Source organism: Bos javanicus, chromosome 29 (genome assembly GCF_032452875.1).
Source record: "Bos javanicus breed banteng chromosome 29, ARS-OSU_banteng_1.0, whole genome shotgun sequence".
Classification (NCBI taxonomy): Eukaryota; Metazoa; Chordata; class Mammalia; order Artiodactyla; family Bovidae; genus Bos; species Bos javanicus.
The window spans coordinates 29,301,624-29,318,432 of record NC_083896.1 but is presented as its reverse complement, the minus strand read 5'-3'; the positions used below and the strand labels follow the sequence as shown (position 1 = coordinate 29,318,432).

At 44.7% G+C, this 16,809-nt stretch overlaps 1 protein-coding gene across 7 annotated transcripts in view; it reads left to right on the top strand.

Moving 5' to 3' along the window:
- Positions 1 to 16,573, top strand: part of FEZ1 (fasciculation and elongation protein zeta 1) — a 42,898-nt gene extending 26,325 nt beyond the window's left edge. For all 7 annotated transcript variants that reach the window (XM_061406337.1, XM_061406331.1, XM_061406332.1 and 4 more), the window contains 6 exons: positions 1,792 to 1,960; positions 5,044 to 5,315; positions 6,294 to 6,374; positions 8,883 to 8,958; positions 13,154 to 13,219; positions 16,217 to 16,573. In XM_061406337.1, the coding sequence (XP_061262321.1) occupies positions 1,792 to 1,960; positions 5,044 to 5,315; positions 6,294 to 6,374; positions 8,883 to 8,958; positions 13,154 to 13,219; positions 16,217 to 16,233 (681 nt within the window). In that variant the 3' untranslated portion in view covers positions 16,234 to 16,573. The remainder of the gene's footprint in view (positions 1 to 1,791; positions 1,961 to 5,043; positions 5,316 to 6,293; positions 6,375 to 8,882; positions 8,959 to 13,153; positions 13,220 to 16,216) is intronic.
- Positions 16,574 to 16,809: the final 236 nt, after the last annotated feature.

Genomic DNA, 16,809 nt, shown 5'->3' with positions numbered 1-16,809 from the left:
CTGAGAGTGTGTTTGATAAGGGATTGCATGTCTCTTTAAGACTCAGTTTACCCACCTGCAATAAATGGGAATGTAACTCCTGACATGTGCATCGGGTGGGGTCCGTGTTTGGTAACAGCCAGAGAGGGGCCCAGCATTTACTGCCTCCATTTCCTGGAGGCAGTAAACCTTTTTATTGCCTTTTTATTGCAACTCATTGTACTTGGTGTCAAGATACTTAAACAAGGGTCCTAAATCCTTGTTCTCTCGAGAATAGAAATGACAGATGAGGCTTTCAAGTGATGGATATTTTCTCATATTTCATAAAACATTGAAAATGTTGAACCTTCCTAAAAGAGTCTTAGAAACACTCATTTGGTAAAAAAAAAAAAAAAAAAGATATAATGCTTCACGTTTTATTGACTTACTTACATTTTGGGTTTAATAATTTGTTACTTAGGGAGAATACTCCTGGGTCTCTGGATTCCTCATTCAACCTTTCAGTCAACAACTATTTATGGGCACTTGCTTTGAGCAGGCACCTTTCAAGCATTTTCACAGAGCAATTCTGAAAAAGCTCTACCAGGAGCCTTTGGTGCCAGAAAGTGCTTTTCAGTAAAAGGAACTCTTTCATATCTGTGGTAAAGGGTGGGATATAAACAGATAAGGATCAAGAGATTAAAGGGAACTGGATTGAAAAGAAGAGGTACTAGCATTTATTCTTGTGAATTTCGAGAAGAAATGCAGTTCAGTGATCCAAATTCAATGATAACGACTTCGAGGGAAAGAGGAGCTCTGCTATAAAATTCCAAAGAGGGGTCATGTCATTTGCTTGTATTCCATGAACGGCTTAAGTATCCCCTACATTTGTGAGTGGAGATGGGGAAGCTTTGGAATAAAATGGAAATTATTCCAAAGGAGGGAACTCTAAGTGCCTTTATCTTTGGTCCAGCCTAACATAAAGGAACCCACTTCAGTGACCAGTGGCCTTGGAGCCGGAGCCCATCACAGCATCGAGAACAAATATACAGATGCCCTGTTCTGACCAGACTCATCAATGGCTCCTTCCAAAGAAGCAGCCTTTGCTCATTCCCTTTTCTTCACGTGTGAACAATTAGTGTCCAAAGTCTCGTGTATTGTTCAATAGTTCACACTTTTCCCTTTTGGCAGTTACCTAATTTTACTCTCATCTTCTAGAACCAGTCCCCTACAATAGTCTAGATTATAGCTGAGTTTCTTACCTATTTTCTGCTGTCCAGACCCTACTTTTTCTATTATTATTTGTCTTGATTTGCAGTTGTTGGCCAGCTTTAGTTCTTGTCCTGGTGAGTTCTGGAGGTAGAGCTCTTTTCTTCTATGTGAAAAGCAGTACATGAATTTGAGCTGTCCTAGGAACATGGCCATTTCCGGTCATAAGCATCATCACAATGAATGGACTGGATTTTGTGTTCGAGTTGGGTGGATGAAATATTCTCCCAGTCAGGAAGAAAGTGCTCAGCAAATTGAAGTAAATGTTCCCTTCCAGGCAGCTCTGCTTTGGTTCCTGAAAGAGCAGTTTATTTCCAATAAAGCACTCATCTAAATGGTGTTCTTGGAAGAGGTTTGACATTAAAGAGGGCTTTGTATTAAAGGGAGAATGTTTGCAAGCCTTCGGTCAGATCTATTTTTATTATTATTCAATATTTATTAAGTAACAATATTGCTTTAGGAATTTTACAAAGAAAATTAGGCACATCCTTCATTGATCATCCTTCATGCTGAGATATTCCTGCAGCAGAGAAGAGTGAGTGCTCTCTTGTGTACCCTCCTCAGGTGATTGAAGAGATTGAGGAAATGATGCAGAATTCCCCCGACCCTGAAGAGGAAGAGGAGGTCCTGGAAGAGGAGGATGGGGGAGAAACCTCCTCCCAGGCGGACTCGGTCCTCCTGCAGGAGATGCAGGCCTTGACCCAGACCTTCAACAACAACTGGTCCTACGAAGGTGAGGGTCCTGGGGTGGACTCGTGAAGGATGAACTCAGCTCTGCTGGGTAGGGCATGAGCTTCACGTGTCACTAATAGAGCCTCAGGATCTAGGGAGTTGACGTCACTGTTCTTACTGTATATCAGTAGAGAAGTTCGCATCACAGAGGGTGGGGAGGAGGCAATCGAGCAAAATTGAAATGGTAAAATGAACCAAAGAACAAGTAGAGGAAATCTGAACTCACTATTCCAAATGATGCTTCCCTGGTGGGCTTCCCTGGTGGCAGTCCAGTGGTTAAGACTGCAGTTCCGACACAGGGGGTGTAGGTTCAATTCCTGGTTGGGGCACTACGGTCCCACATGCTGCACAGAGCACCCCCCGAAAACCCCACTTGATACTACCATAAAGTCAATGAAAAAAATCTACAAACAGTGATGATAATAATAGCTTATATATTTAGAGAGCTTTGGAGTGCCAAAGCCTGTTCTAAAGCTTTGTATGCATAATCTCATTTCATGCCTGTAGCAACCCCATTAGGACTGAGCTAACTGAGTTTCTGGACGAGTAAGTGACTTGTTTGAGGCCATTGTCGGGGAAATATGATTTAAAAATAATATCTCCTCCCCACCCGAGAAACCTTTTCACAGTAAAGGAGAAAGGAAACAATTTTATTATCGAATAAGCATTAAGCCAGAATATGGTGCATATCACAGTTCAATCAGTTCAGCTGTATCCAACTCTGCGACATGAACTGCAGTCTGCCAGGCTTTCCTGTCCATCACCAACTCCTGGAACTTGCTCAGACTCATGTCCACTGAGTTGGTGACGCCTTCCAACCATCTCATCCTCTGTCATCCCTTTCTCCTCCCGCATTCAATCTTTCTCAGCATCAGGGTCTTTTCTAGTGAGTCAGTTCTTTGCATCAGGTGGCCAAAGTATTGGAGCTTCAGCTTCAGCATCAGACCTTCCAATGAATATTCAGCACTAATTTCCTCTAGAATTGACTGGTTTGATCTCCTTATCACAGTCATCCACCAAAGGGCTTGCAAAACCAGAAAGAAATCTCACCTTTACCTACAGGCAATTGGGCACAACCCATTACATTGAGGAAGTTTTGCCATTTGGAGTCAGGTGACGAGTGAGGCCCCTGTTTTGTTTCTTGGTGATGACTTTTCAAAGCAGTGGCTCCCACATCCTTGAGGAAACATTCCTGAGTCCTGAGACTGGCAGGAGGTGTATTTAGCCATGAAAATGAATGACACACATTTGAAAAGGACAGAGAAAGAGATTCTGGAAGAAAAGGAAGGGAGGGGGGAAGTCTCTTCCCTCATTTTCAACAGGGAGAATCAAGCCTCTTTTTTTTTTCCCCATCATGTGGCACGTGGGATCTTAGTTCCCCAACCAGGGATTGAATCACACCCCCAACAATGGAGCATGGAGTTGAACCACCAACGAAGCCCCAAGCCTCTTATTTTTAATGCATATTTGCCCCTACACCACCTTCATGTCATAAGGGGTGGAGCCAAAATTTGAAGGCAGGCAGGTTAGCAGCAGAGTCCACACTCTTAATCTGCATATCGTATTAACTCTCTGACACAGGTTTGTAGTAATTATGATCCTGCAAACAAAGAGGCAGATGAAGCGTGAAATTAAAAGATGTAACACCAGTGGCAAAAACGGATATAAGCTTATCAGTCTGCAGGGATAATGGTAACCATGCTGCCTGAAGGGCCACGTTCCCTGGGAGTGGATTTGCATGGGGGACTTAACAAACGACAGAGAGGGAAGGCGGGATGGTTAGGGTATAAAAGTCCAAACTCTGATGAGAATAGTAGCGAAAACAGAGGCGTGACCTGAGGGACTGAGTCCTATAAGTAAGACCGTGGCTCCAGAGAGTGGAAGCAGGGTGATGTTAGCAGAAAGAATCTGTTGGGAGCCATGGATTTGGCCCCAGCACTGCATTCACAGCGGCTCCAATCAGGCCATTCTCCGCCACACAAAGGTCCCATACAGAGAACTGCTCAGTGAAAGACTGGGGAAAACAGCTGAAACGCAGAGTTAAATGGCAAAAACAGAAGGAGGAGGACAACTCCAAAGAGTGAATTGAAGGAGAAGGTTGAAGTAAGTCAGCAAATACCCCGGGCAGAGCAGGGAACGCAAAGAGAGAGGAGAATGGATTCTGATGTAGAAGAAACAAAAGATGCCATTAGAAAGGAATACATTCGAAAAGATGCTCCCGGATCTACTTTAAATGAAGAAGTCTGAGGGGATAAGAATTTAAAATAAAGTGATCTGTGTTCTGTTCTCCCAGGTTCCTTTTTCTTTTCTCTAACAGTAGCAGTAGACTCGGTGCCAACAGGCCAGGCTTCATTTTCCCATGCGTGTTGCCTGTCTTTGCATGTCTCACGTATTTTTGGACACGTATGCTGTGACACAGGACAGTCAGTGTAGAGAGGCCTCAGATGACTCTGCCTGTTTTGCTGTTGGCTCTGTCTTGATCAGGTCTTGGGAACAGACACCACCTCTCTATTGCTCTTCGACACAGATGTCAAAATCTTCATGTCCCCCTCTCCCAATTCTTGACCCATTTCACGTGAGAAATATTATATGTGCTCAGTCGCTCAGTCGTGTCCGACTTTCTACGGCCCCATAGACAGTAGCCCGGCAGACTCCTCTATCCATGGAATTTTCCAGGCAAGAATACCAGAGTGAGTTGCCATTTTCTACTCCAGGGGATCTTCCTCACCCAGGGGTCAAACCAGCCTCTCTTGTGTCTCCTGCATTGGCAGGTGGATTCTTTACCACTGGTACCATCTAGGAAGCCTGAGGAATATTATAGAGACAGAGGAAAACTAGGGAGACCAATCAAGCGATCAAATGTCACATGTGTGTCCGCCTGCATTTTTGTGGACAGAGTCCACAGGTCTCCCCCGGGGTTGGTTTTTCTCTCCCCTTTGTTTTCCCTAGATGATGTTTTCTTTCACAGTCCATAACTGGTCCTCCCCTCTGGCATGTGCCTGAATCGTGCAGGTCCTTCCGGGCCCCGGGAGCCTCTCCCGTGGGCTGGAGGCAGTGACCCTGCAGGATGGTCTTCCCCTGCAGGCCTGAGGCACATGTCTGGGTCTGAGCTGATGGAGCTCCTGGATCAAGTAGAGGGAGCCATCCGAGACTTCTCGGAGGAGCTGGTGCAGCAGCTGGCCCGCCGGGATGAGCTGGAATTCGAGAAGGAAGTGAAGAACTCCTTCATCACGGTGCTCATTGAGGTGCAGAACAAGCAGAAGGAGCAGCGAGAACTGATGAAGAAGAGGCGGAAAGAGAAAGGGCTGAGCCTGCAGAGCAGCCGGATAGACAAGGGAAGCCAGATGCCTCTCAAGGTAAGAGGACAGCCCGGCACGAGGACCAGAGGTGTCCAGCTTCTGGGGTCCCCGTTGCGGGTCCCGGGACCAGACCAGCTGTGGCCCCAGACAGACCTGTCCTGAGCCATGACTGGGCAGGAACCCCGGGCAGACAGTGAGGCCACGAGAGGGAGAAGAGCCCACCCATCTCCTCTGTGCCCCCAGAGGATGCCTGGTCTAATTGAAGGAGACAGGCTGTAACTCTAGAAGAGAAATAAGTACAGCTATGTGCTTTAATAGGCAAGACTCTAGGAAGTGGGGTGACGGTATTTAAGACTGAGTGGAGTTGTGCCCTGGGACTCTGGGTTCAGAGTCCCTGTTACCAGCAATTTATAGTTCTGACTCATCTCTATAGGAGGTCATTGGGGTGTTTCAGGATTGAAAATTATGACACCTTGTTATAGTGACCAGATTCTTCCAACCAGTGGTTTTCAATCAGGGAGGCTCAGCAGAATCATCTAAGGAGATTTCTCAAAATACCTATTCCTGAGTTCTCCCCGAGAGCTACTGAATGGGGCCTCGGGCATGTGCATTTTGGAGAAAGCTTCCTGGATGAGGACAGGTGCTTCACATCCATCCTTCCCAATGACTAGGCATTTTGTTTTCTTCCCTGAGACATTTTCATCGTCATCTGTCCAAGTTTCCCTGTGCTGCTTTATTTTTCTATTTACATACAGAGGCTGAAATGAGGAAATCCATGAGTGCCTGGGAGAGGTGGGGGGGCGGGGGCTGGGGTTGGGTCTTATCACCCAAGGGACTTACTCAGATAAGAGACTTTGAGATGCTGCTATTTCTTCTTGCAAAGCACAGGCTGAGGTGCTTTGCAAAAATTTTGGCCCAGGTCTTTACTTTCTAGATATAAAACCCCAGGGCCCTGATCTGGGATGGTGTAGAAACTGACAGGTCTGGGTAGCTTAGGGAAGACTTGCCCTTCTGAGTCTCGCTGTCCTCCCCCAGCGCTTCAGCATGGAAGGCATCTCCAACATCCTGCAGAGTGGCATCCGCCAGACTTTCGGCCCCTCGGGAAGTGATAAGCAGGTACGGCCTGTCTCTCTGCTCCCAGTTTCCTTCCCAGGCTCTTGCCACTCGGTCTCCTCAACAGAGTGGGGGATGGGGATACACTAGAATTATCCCAGCATGGGGGAAGGTTGAGGGCGTGGGAGGATGTCCTAACAATTTCTTCCATTAGGGTCTTCCATTCGAAGGAGAAGCAGAATGTGTCTTTTTAAAGGCAAATGGTTTTTTGAACTTTTGTATTAGAGGCCATGGTGAAAACTCAACACTCCTTGTAGACCTGTGAGTTCAGTTGCTTTCAGAACAAAATGCGTTAAGGGAGAACCTGCTTCATGAAAGATGCTGTCCAAGAGCTTAATTAGCTTTACCACACTGGGCTTCCCTGGTGGCTCAGTGGTAAAGAATCTTCCTGCAATGCAGGAGTCACAAGAGATCAAGAGATGCAGGTTTGATCCCTGTGTTGGGAAGATCCCCTGGAGGAGAACATGGCAACCTACTCCATATTCTTGCTTGGGAAATCCCGTGGACAGAGGAGCCTGGCGGGCTAAAGTCTGTAGGGTTGCACAGAGTCAGACACGACTGAAGCAACTTAGCAAGCACACTGGCCTCCTAGCTGAGCCAGTCCCACCAAGATTGCCTCTTCAGCTGCCTTGCTGACTGTAACCCACACTGCGGGGTCTCCAGTTTGGCTTCACTTAATCAATTACTTCCCTGAGAAATGGTTTGCATTTCTGGCTATCTGGTGCCTGCCATGTGCTGAGCTCTGTTGCTAGGCCCCCAAGCAGTACAGAGATGAATGAGTCCTGGTCCTGCCCTCATGGAGTGCATAGTCTAACAGAGAAAGTTGGTATGTCCAAAGACATCTTTGAGATCGTGCACAAAACTGTATGTTTTAGGCCTATTTGTGACTGAATCCTAAGTATTCGAATTCTGGAGCTACAGGCTGGGAAGAGATTGTTGTTGTTGTTGTTCAGTCGCTCAGTCGTGTCTGACTCTTTGCGACCCCATGCACTGCAGCATACCAGTCTTCCCTGTCCTTCACTGTCTCCTGGAGCTCTCCCTGGAAGAGATTTTATGAACATGTAACTTGGTCCCCTGAGTTCACAGAGGTAGAACGAAGGCCCAGAGAGATTAGGCAATTTCCCCCAGGCCACACTGCTAGTGGCAAGGCCACGGCTAAAACACAAGCCTCGTGCTTTAGAGCTTTTCTCAATCGTGATGTCAGGCTCCCTCAGGACCTTCCAGGTCCCTCTGGCCAGTGCTTTGGGATAGCCCCCTGGGCAGTAAGATGATTTTGTTGTAGGAGCACCTCATCTCCACCAGAGGGAGCAAAACCAACATCCCAGATCCTGGGCGGGGTTGAGGTTTTCTCACTAGTCATTTTGACAAAAGTTACATTGCAGAGGAGAAGAAAATATCATATGCCCGTAGAATGTTCTCTGCTTTTAACCTGGAGGACCAAAAGCTCACCAGTATTCCTAAATAAATAAAAAGTTTCTAGTGTTAAAAGAAGACTTTGTTAGTTGGAGGGACCCTTCTCCTGGCTAATATGATCAAGTCTTATTTTGGTGGGAGGGAATTGTACTTTCTTTTTTATTTTTTTAAATTACGAAAGTATGGTAACACATTTACAGGAGACCTGGAAAATACAGAACAAAGTTATATATACTACTACTACTACTACGTCGCTTCAGTCGTGTCTGACTCTATGCGACCCCAGAGATGGCAGCCCACCAGGCTCCCCCATTCCTGGGATTCTCCAGGCAAGAACACTGGAGTGGGTTGCCATTTCGTTCTCCAGTGCATAAAAGTGAAAAGTGAAAGTGAAGTTGCTGAGTCATGTCCGACTCCCTAGCAACCCCATGGACTGCAGCCTTCCAGGCTCCTCCATCCATGGGATTTTCCAGGCAAGAGTACTGGAGTGGGTTGCCATTGCCTTCTCTGAAGTTACATATAGTTCCACTATATATTATAATTATTTTTTAAGTAGATAAATTCAGATTTTTAGTTGGAGTTTCAATATCAAACTCTCAAAAATTAATAGAATAAATAGACAGAAAAGTAGAAGGATATAGTAGACATGAAAAGCACCATGAACCAAAATATGGGGGTTATTTTCAAATATCTTTTGATATCGATTTCTAACATCCCATGATGATAGAAAAGACTCTGTTGATTTCAATACCTTTAGACCATGGCATTTTTGCACTCTGCTTTATGTCCCCAGATATGTTCCAGTGTCTCCTGGTTCATAGTCTATGGGAACTCAGAATTTGTATCCTACTGTTTTGTGAGAATTGTATAAATCTTAATTATGATAAAGTCTTCCTTTAAGAGACATTTTCCAAAGATGGGGGGAAATCCTGAAACAATGGTGTGCACATTGTCATGTATGTTGTTGAGAACATCAGATTTGATGGAGCGCGTGTTTTTTAGAGAAAAACCCAGTTCCTGTGCAAGTTGTCGACCCCTATCTCGGCCCCGGGAATGGGGCTTCTGTCTCACGTGCAGCATGCCCTGTTTGTCTCCTAGTACCTGAACACAGTCATCCCTTACGAGAAGAAGGCCTCGCCCCCGTCAGTGGAAGACCTCCAGATGCTGACTAACAGTGAGTTCCTCCCATTCTCAGCCAGATCAACTGCTCATTTCTGTCCCTCTTGCCCTGTGAGTTATACCCTTGGTGTCTCAGGTCTGAGGTTTCCCCAGGGCAATTTCTTTTTTATTTTTGTTACTATTATTATTTTTAATTGGAAGATAATTGCTTTAAAATGTATTGGTTTCTACCATGCAACAATGTGAATAACTCGTAACTATATATGTGTGTGTGTGTGTGTATATATATATATATATATATATATCCTCTCCTTCCTGAGTTTCCCTCCCATCCCCATCTTTAACTTTTATTTTATATTGGAATACAGTTGATTAACAATATTGTGTTAATTTCAAATATACAACAGAGTGATTCAGTTATTCATGTACATGCATCCGTTCTTTTTCAAATTCTTTTCCCAGTTAGGTTGTTACAGAATATTGAGCAGAGTTCCCTGTGCTATACAATAGGACCTTGTTGGTTATCTATTTTAAATATCTATTTTAAATATAGTGCAGTTTCAATGGATCAAAATGTGCTCCACACCATTGCATCATGTCCCCTCCATGGGACAGAATTAAAGAGCTCTTCAGTGATACTAGGAGCTGCTTTGTCTTTTCCTGGTTCCTGGAAGGGAAGAGACTTGCCAGAAAAGACAAGCTGATAGAGGAGGTTGAGCAGGGGAACTTTCTGTGGTTCACCCACAGGTCTCAAGGCCATGCGCTCTCCGCCTTGCCTGCAGTTTGAGGTTGCCTTGTGTTCCCAAAGCAGGGAGCTCCTTCTAAGGGACTGACTGTATTTAATGAGACGCAAGGTTTCTTGGGTGGGGTAAGGCTGATGGGAGAGAATAGATTCTGGTTTTCCTCCCAGGCCCTGACTCTATTGTCAAGTAATATTAGCAAGCATTCAGAGCGGTTGGGGAAAACAGCCTGTGATGGAGAGCCTTTTTAGGCAAAATCTCTCGATACCCATCAGACACTACAGCCCCCAAAGGGCTGGGGCCACAGGGTATTAGCCATCAGTGCCAGCTTGATTTTTTAGGAAGAGAAAAATTCTAGGCTGAGATGTGAGGAAGGGCTCAGTAAATCACAAGGCCATCCATCACCCTGGCAACCGTGCTCTGCATTGAGTAACACACTAACGGGATGCCCGCCGTTGCTGTGCTGCCTCAGAGGGAATGGGCCGCCGTAGGGCTTTTTGATGCCTAAGGGGAGGGAAGGGGGTCTTCATCTATTTGGCTGAAGAAGATAGATACCTCCTGGGCCCATTGCTTAACGTGTCCAAAGATTTCATTTTTATCATTTTGGAGAACGAAAGAAGACATTTCTGATAAATGGAAATCTTGCCTCCATCAATAGACACCACGTCCTTGAGAACCTGGAAGTTTAAATTCAAAGTGCATCAGCTTCCTCTTAACTCATCTGAAGCTCTTTTATTTGCATAAATATGCACTAAGATTTTTTTTAATGGGAGCAGATAGAAATGAGCTGACATTTATAGGTGTTGGTGTTTTCACAAGCAGCAAGCATTTGGAAAATAATTTGGACAAATTATGAAGGTTGATATATGTAGAGCACTCTATCATGCTGTTTTTTGAAAAATAAAGAGCTATAAATTTATTACAGATCCCCATTCAGAAATTTAGTGTGAAATCCTTTCATTTTAATCAAGAAACAGTGGTTTGTGTACACTTTGAAGTTCATTTAAAAAATTAGGGCTAGAGTATATCCATCATTTAGAATACTTTGGAAACAGAAATGTGAATAAAGGAAAATAAATAGCTTCTTCCTCCCTTCACTGTGGTTACTATATGGTGTTTTTCAAGCATAGTATTTTATGTCTTTCCCATATAGTTGGGATTACACAGGCTATTAAATTTCATATCATGATTTTAGTCACATCAGTTAACATTTGGTTAACATTCTTTTTATGGCTCTCTCTTCTGTCGTATAGACATACCACATTCCAATATTTTATTCTTTTTAAAAAAAGCTGCCAACTTCCCTGAATACCAACTTTCCTGTATGTTATGAGAGCTCTCTTTTTTGGCACATCTGTGTATGGGTTTGTAAACAGTAATTCTTCTTTTCCCAACTCCTGAGTCAAGAACATAAGCCCAAGACTGACTCTGGGGACTGGACAATTCTTGTAAATTTTGGATTTTGGAGACCACCTGAGTCACATGTTGGCTGGGCTGAGTGCAATTATTGTATTTTTATTGCTGTCTTCTTGGTGGGCAGCATTTATTTTAGTCTTCGCATGCCCAGCTGCAACGTATTTTCAGCCTGTTATGTTGAAATGAATCCATGTCTAAAAATACGGAAGAAAGGAAACAAACCATCGCCTGAATGGCCTGAGGTCCACTCTTTTTCTGGGCCTGGCCATGGACTCATGCCAACGTCAGCCTCTGTTTCTTACCCCCTCCTGAGTTTTGGAGTCAAGTGGGCTTCCCTGGTGGCTCAGATGGTAAAGAATCCGCCTTCAGTGTGGGAACCCTGGGTTCGATCCCTGGGTTGGAAAGATCCCCTGGAAAAGAGAGCGGCTACCCACTCCAGTATTCTGGCCTAGAAAATTCCATGGACAGAGGAGCCTGGCAGGCTACAGTCCATAGGGTCGCAAAGAGTCGGACACGACTGAGCGACTTTCACTTTCCATGATGCTGATTTGCAGCTTGTTAAGGTAATCAATGGAGAATAGGACCTCGGAATGGACTGGGAAGTCTCTCGATTGTCAAGTTGCCTCCTGACCTCAGTCATCAGGGCCAGCTGATCTTCAGTGTTTTCTTCACTTGCAAAAAGCAATACATGTACACACTGCTATATTTAAAATGGATAACTAACAAGGACCTACTGTACAGCCCAGGGAACTCTGCTCAATGTTTTGTGGCAGCCTGGATGGGAGGGGAGTTTGGGGGAGAATGGATACAGGTATATATATGGCTGAGTCCCTTCCCTGTCCATCTGAAACTATCACATTACACTGATAACTGGCTATACCCCAATATAAAGTAAAAAAGTTAAAAAAATGAAATTAAGTGCAAAGATTATTGTATCCAGTGGAAAAAAAGAGTAATACATGTTCATGGAAAAAATCTGGACCTTATAGCAATACGATGCTGAAGAGAACATGACCTGGGGCCTCATACTCAGAGGTAACTGCTTTTAAGTTTCATGCACATTCTTCCAGGTTTTTTTCTATGAATATTAACATTTATTATTTACTCTTTTAAAATTAATATATTAAGTTCCACAACCTCCTTTCTTCATTGATAAGTATGTCTTGTATACATACACATCTATCTTTTTTTATGAAGCTGTTTGACATGGCATAGATAGCATATACTAGAGTTTACTTAAGGCATCTATTGATGATGAAATTTCTTGTTGGATACTCCCATCCCTTCCCTCGTTTTTTGATAGTATAAACAAGGTCCAGATATTAATTTTTTTGAAGGATTTTTTTACAGCACTGATTTCTGCATCATGAATAATGAATATGAGAAGGTACTTCTTAGTTTAATAACAGAAAAATCTGTTCTATGAAAAACCTTAAGTTTTAATCACTTTCCTATTGTTCGCTTCATATGTAGTTCATATCCCTTTTCAACAAAAAGTCTGTAAGCTCCTTGAAGGTCATCAGTACTTTTGCATTTCCACAAATTCTAGTGCTGTACTGGGCATAAAGTAGAAGATATTTGTTGAATTAAATTCATTTGCTCTTAATAAACTGGAGATGAGAACTTTCCTAATAATATCTGTATGAATAGGATGTCTTTAAAGACAGATTTGTCAGAGTTTCAGCAGTGTGACAGCTGTTATTCTTAACATTTGGATTGCATCTGAAAGTTGATTCCTTTTTTAAATTGCTTTATTTATTTTTATGATCATTAAAGACACATAATTCATAGGTGATGGGGAAATTACAGATGAGCACATGCCTACAAAAAGGAAAGACTAAAAGAAAAAGAGAAATAAGAGAAAAGAGGACGTCAACTCATCAGTAGGGCTACCCTGATCCTTTTGGTGGCTTCTCCTTCACCAGCAGGTGAATGCTGGCTCTTGACAGAGGCTTCTAGACTTTGCTCAACACTCAGCAAGTGTCTGATTTCCTTGACTTCTCTCTCACTGTCTTTGGGTTGGTGGACTGTCTGGCCCAAAAGTGAGCTATGTGTCCTGATTCATCTTGACTCTTCTCTCTCCCCTCCCTCCAGTTCTCTTTGCCATGAAGGAGGATAATGAGAAGGTTCCCACTTTGCTGACGGACTACATTTTAAAAGGTAAGAGCAGCCCAGGTCTCTGGGAGCAGAAGTGGCCTCTGGGGCTCCCCTCCCCCAGGATTCTTGAAGCTGGATGCACAGAGCCCACACTGTGGGCCTCCCAGAGCCTCCACACTGGGCCAGACCAGGCAGGGCCGGGGAGCTCCGTGGACGACTGTGAGCGGGCCCTTGCCTTTGGATGTTGCTAGGAGGCCTGAGGAGGACATTCCATCACCCCCGAGTCACCAGCGCGACTCCACACAAAGAGCAGCCAAACCAGTACAAAAGGCTTATTGTTAAAGTTCTGTGGCGCTTGGGCTGTTTAGTTGGCAAAAACAAAGCCTCAGGATACCTTTAACAGTCTCGACTACTTGAAAGGCAGCAAACTAGGGACATGATTAGCTACATCCTTTTATAGCTATTTCTTGTTTCATCTTTCATTGTGGATGATAGTTTTTTGTTTCATCTTTCATTTAACATATGCAGAAGTAGAGCAAATGGCGTAGTGCAGCAGTACCCAGCGTTTCTGGCACCAGAGACAAGTTTTGTGGAAGACAGTTTTTCCAGGGGGAGGGGAAGGGGATGGTTTGGGGATGATGCAGGTGCGTTGCATTTATTGGACACATTATCTCCATTATTATTACATCAGCTCCACCTCAGATCATCAGGTGTTAGATCCTGGAGGTTGGAGACCCCTGGATAGTGAACCGTCACGTGCTTAGCATGTGGCTTTAAAAATTATTAACTCCTGGCTGATCTAGTTTCATTTATAACCATACCCAGCTTCTCCCTTCCATATTATTTTGAAGCAAATACCAACCATTATATCTTTTTTCATCCATAAGTATTTCAGTATGTATTTCTAAAACATGATCACAAGATCATGATCACAGCTAGAAAAATACAACATTTTAAAGTATCTTTGAGGGACTTCCTTGGTGGTTCAGTGGTTAAGACTCCACACTTCCACTGCAGGGGGCAAGAGTTCAATCTCTGGTTGGGGAACTAAGATCCCTCATGCCATGTACATTGGCCCCACCCCCCACCCCCGCCGTCCCAAAGTATCTTTGACTCTTCAACCAGTGTTCAGATTTCCCTGTAAAATTTTTTCAGTTTATTTCTTTGAATTAGGATCCAAAGAAGTTCCATACGTTACAATTTCATAATGTTTCTCTTAAATCTCTTCATTTTATTTATTTGACTGCACCGTGTTTTATTTGCAGAATGTGGACACTTTAGCTCCTGCATGTGGGATCTAGTTCCCTGACCAGGGATGGAACCTGGGCCCCTGCATTGGGAGTGCATAGCCTTAGCCACTGGACCACCAAGGATGTCTTTTAAATCTCTATTAATATATATTCCCTGGTGGCTCAGATGGTAAAGTGTCTGTCTACAATGCAGGAGACCCGGGTTTGATCCCTGGGTCGGGAAGATCCCCTGGAGAAGGAAATGGCAATCCACTCCAGAACTATTGCCTGGAAAATCCCATGGACAGAGGAGCCTGGTAGGCTACAGTCCATAGGGTCGCAAAGAGTCGAACACGGCTGAGCGACTTCACTTTCACTTTCACTTTAATATATATACAGTTTCCCCTTTCCTTCACCTCTCACATCCTTTGAATTTTATTTCATGAAAAAACCAAGTGATTCGATCCATAGAATTTCCTTATTCTGGCTTTTCCTTGTTAGTTTCGTCCTCGTGGTTTCATTTAATATGTTCTTCCACCTTTTGCACTTCCTGTTGTCCAGCGGAGCCAGAGGGCTGAACACATTCAGAGCATCCACACCAGACCGGACTGGGCAGGGCCAGAGGACTCAGTACACTAGCATCCACAGTTTTTTGGAAAGCATTAGTTATCAGTGGTTGGGAACTTCCATTAAGAGACAGCTACCATCTGGTTGTCTTTCTTTTGGGGGATGTTAATATCTATATTAGTGTGCTCAGGCTGATAAAACAGAATACCACTGGGTGGCTTAAACATCAGAAATTAATTTTCTCACAGTTCTGGAGAGTAGAAGTCCATGATTAAGGGGCCAGTAAATCGGGTTTCTAGTGAGGGTTCTCTTCTCAGCTTGCAAGCAGCTACTTTCTTGCTATGTCCTCACATGGCCTTTCTTCTGTTGATGAGAGAGTGCCAGAGCCTCTGTGCTTCTTCTTACAAGGACACTAATCCTAGCAGATCAGCACCCCACCCACATGACCTCATTTTAACCTTTCTTTCTCAGAGGCTCCATCTCCACGTATACCCGGGGGTTAGGGCTTCACCATGAATTCTTGCGTTGGGGACACAAATGTCGACTCTGTAACACTTTCCACTGGCTGTCATTCATAGTCCAGATCCTTTTTCTCGTTAGATTTTGCTCCACAGGTGCAGACAACCTTGGGTGCAGTTTCTGAAGGCTTGTAGACCTCAGGTTAGAACCTCTGAGCTGTACTGTTCTGTAAGGATCAGAAAGATGAATCTTAAATTTCTGCAGGATGGATTTAGGAAGAACTCAACATTAGGAAGAACTTCTGGCTCTTAAAGGTTTTAAAAGAGCATCCCGTTTCTCAGAGGAGGTTTGTGGAAATGGGTTCTATAAGTCTGGGAGCCCAGGGGCTAGACTTTACCCCTCACGATCAGCTGAAATGTCAGTGAATGTATAAAACTAGTTAACATTTATGAGCACTTTCTGTTTGCCTCTGAGCAATGCTGTGGGCTGGGCAGAGGCACAGGCTACTGTATACATGAAGAAAAACAGACACAGGTTATTTCCCGAAGGTTGTGGTTAATAACAGCCAGACCCGGGATTTGAACCAAGGCGGCTGGACAGCAGAGAAGACCCACTTCATCACTACACTGAACCACCAGTGGCTCATTCTCCTTCTGGAAGGAAAACACGTGATTGCCATCCTTCCCTGGTTCTAAGGGGGCGGGTGGTTCTCTGCTCAGGACACTGGCGAGAGGTCAGGGCCACCCTGGGCCGGGAGGTCCGGCCCCACACTTGCTCTGACATGCCCTCTCTCTTCTCTTTCCAGTGCTCTGTCCCACCTAAGCTTGCCCTTGGGAGCAGCCTTGCTGCGGAGGTCACCGAGCAAGAGTCATCCCACCGCAGGGACTGCATGACACCGCGTAGCCTCCGCCGTGTATTTAAACGTGTATAGCTTAACCCGGATTAAACATGAGCAAACGCGCGGGGTCCTTTGCTGTTGGCTTCTAGTCCTAGTAACCATTGGATGCATGACTGTCGGGCAGGGCTGGTGACGTCGCCTCTTCTCCGCCCGTGTTGGAGGGAGGCAGATGCTGTCACCGCTCATGATGTAGTCTGGCTCCAGCCCTCAAAAACAGCTTCCACTCTAAGACTAATTTTGAAATAAACCTTCATTTAATTAGTATGCTTCATGTGCTTTGGCGTGTGGTGTCCCTCGGTGCTCTGGTACAAACCTCCAGAGAAAGGACGTGTCGCTGCCTCCACGCAAGGCTCCTGGGCACGGCAGCGGTGGGGTGTTAGGGGATGGGGTGGTACCTGTTGTGACCTTTGGTGGGTTCTGGTGGCGCTGCCATTGTCCACACAGGGAGGAGGCCATCCACAGACTCCTAAGATCTTGTTGCTTGACAGTTCCAGATGGGG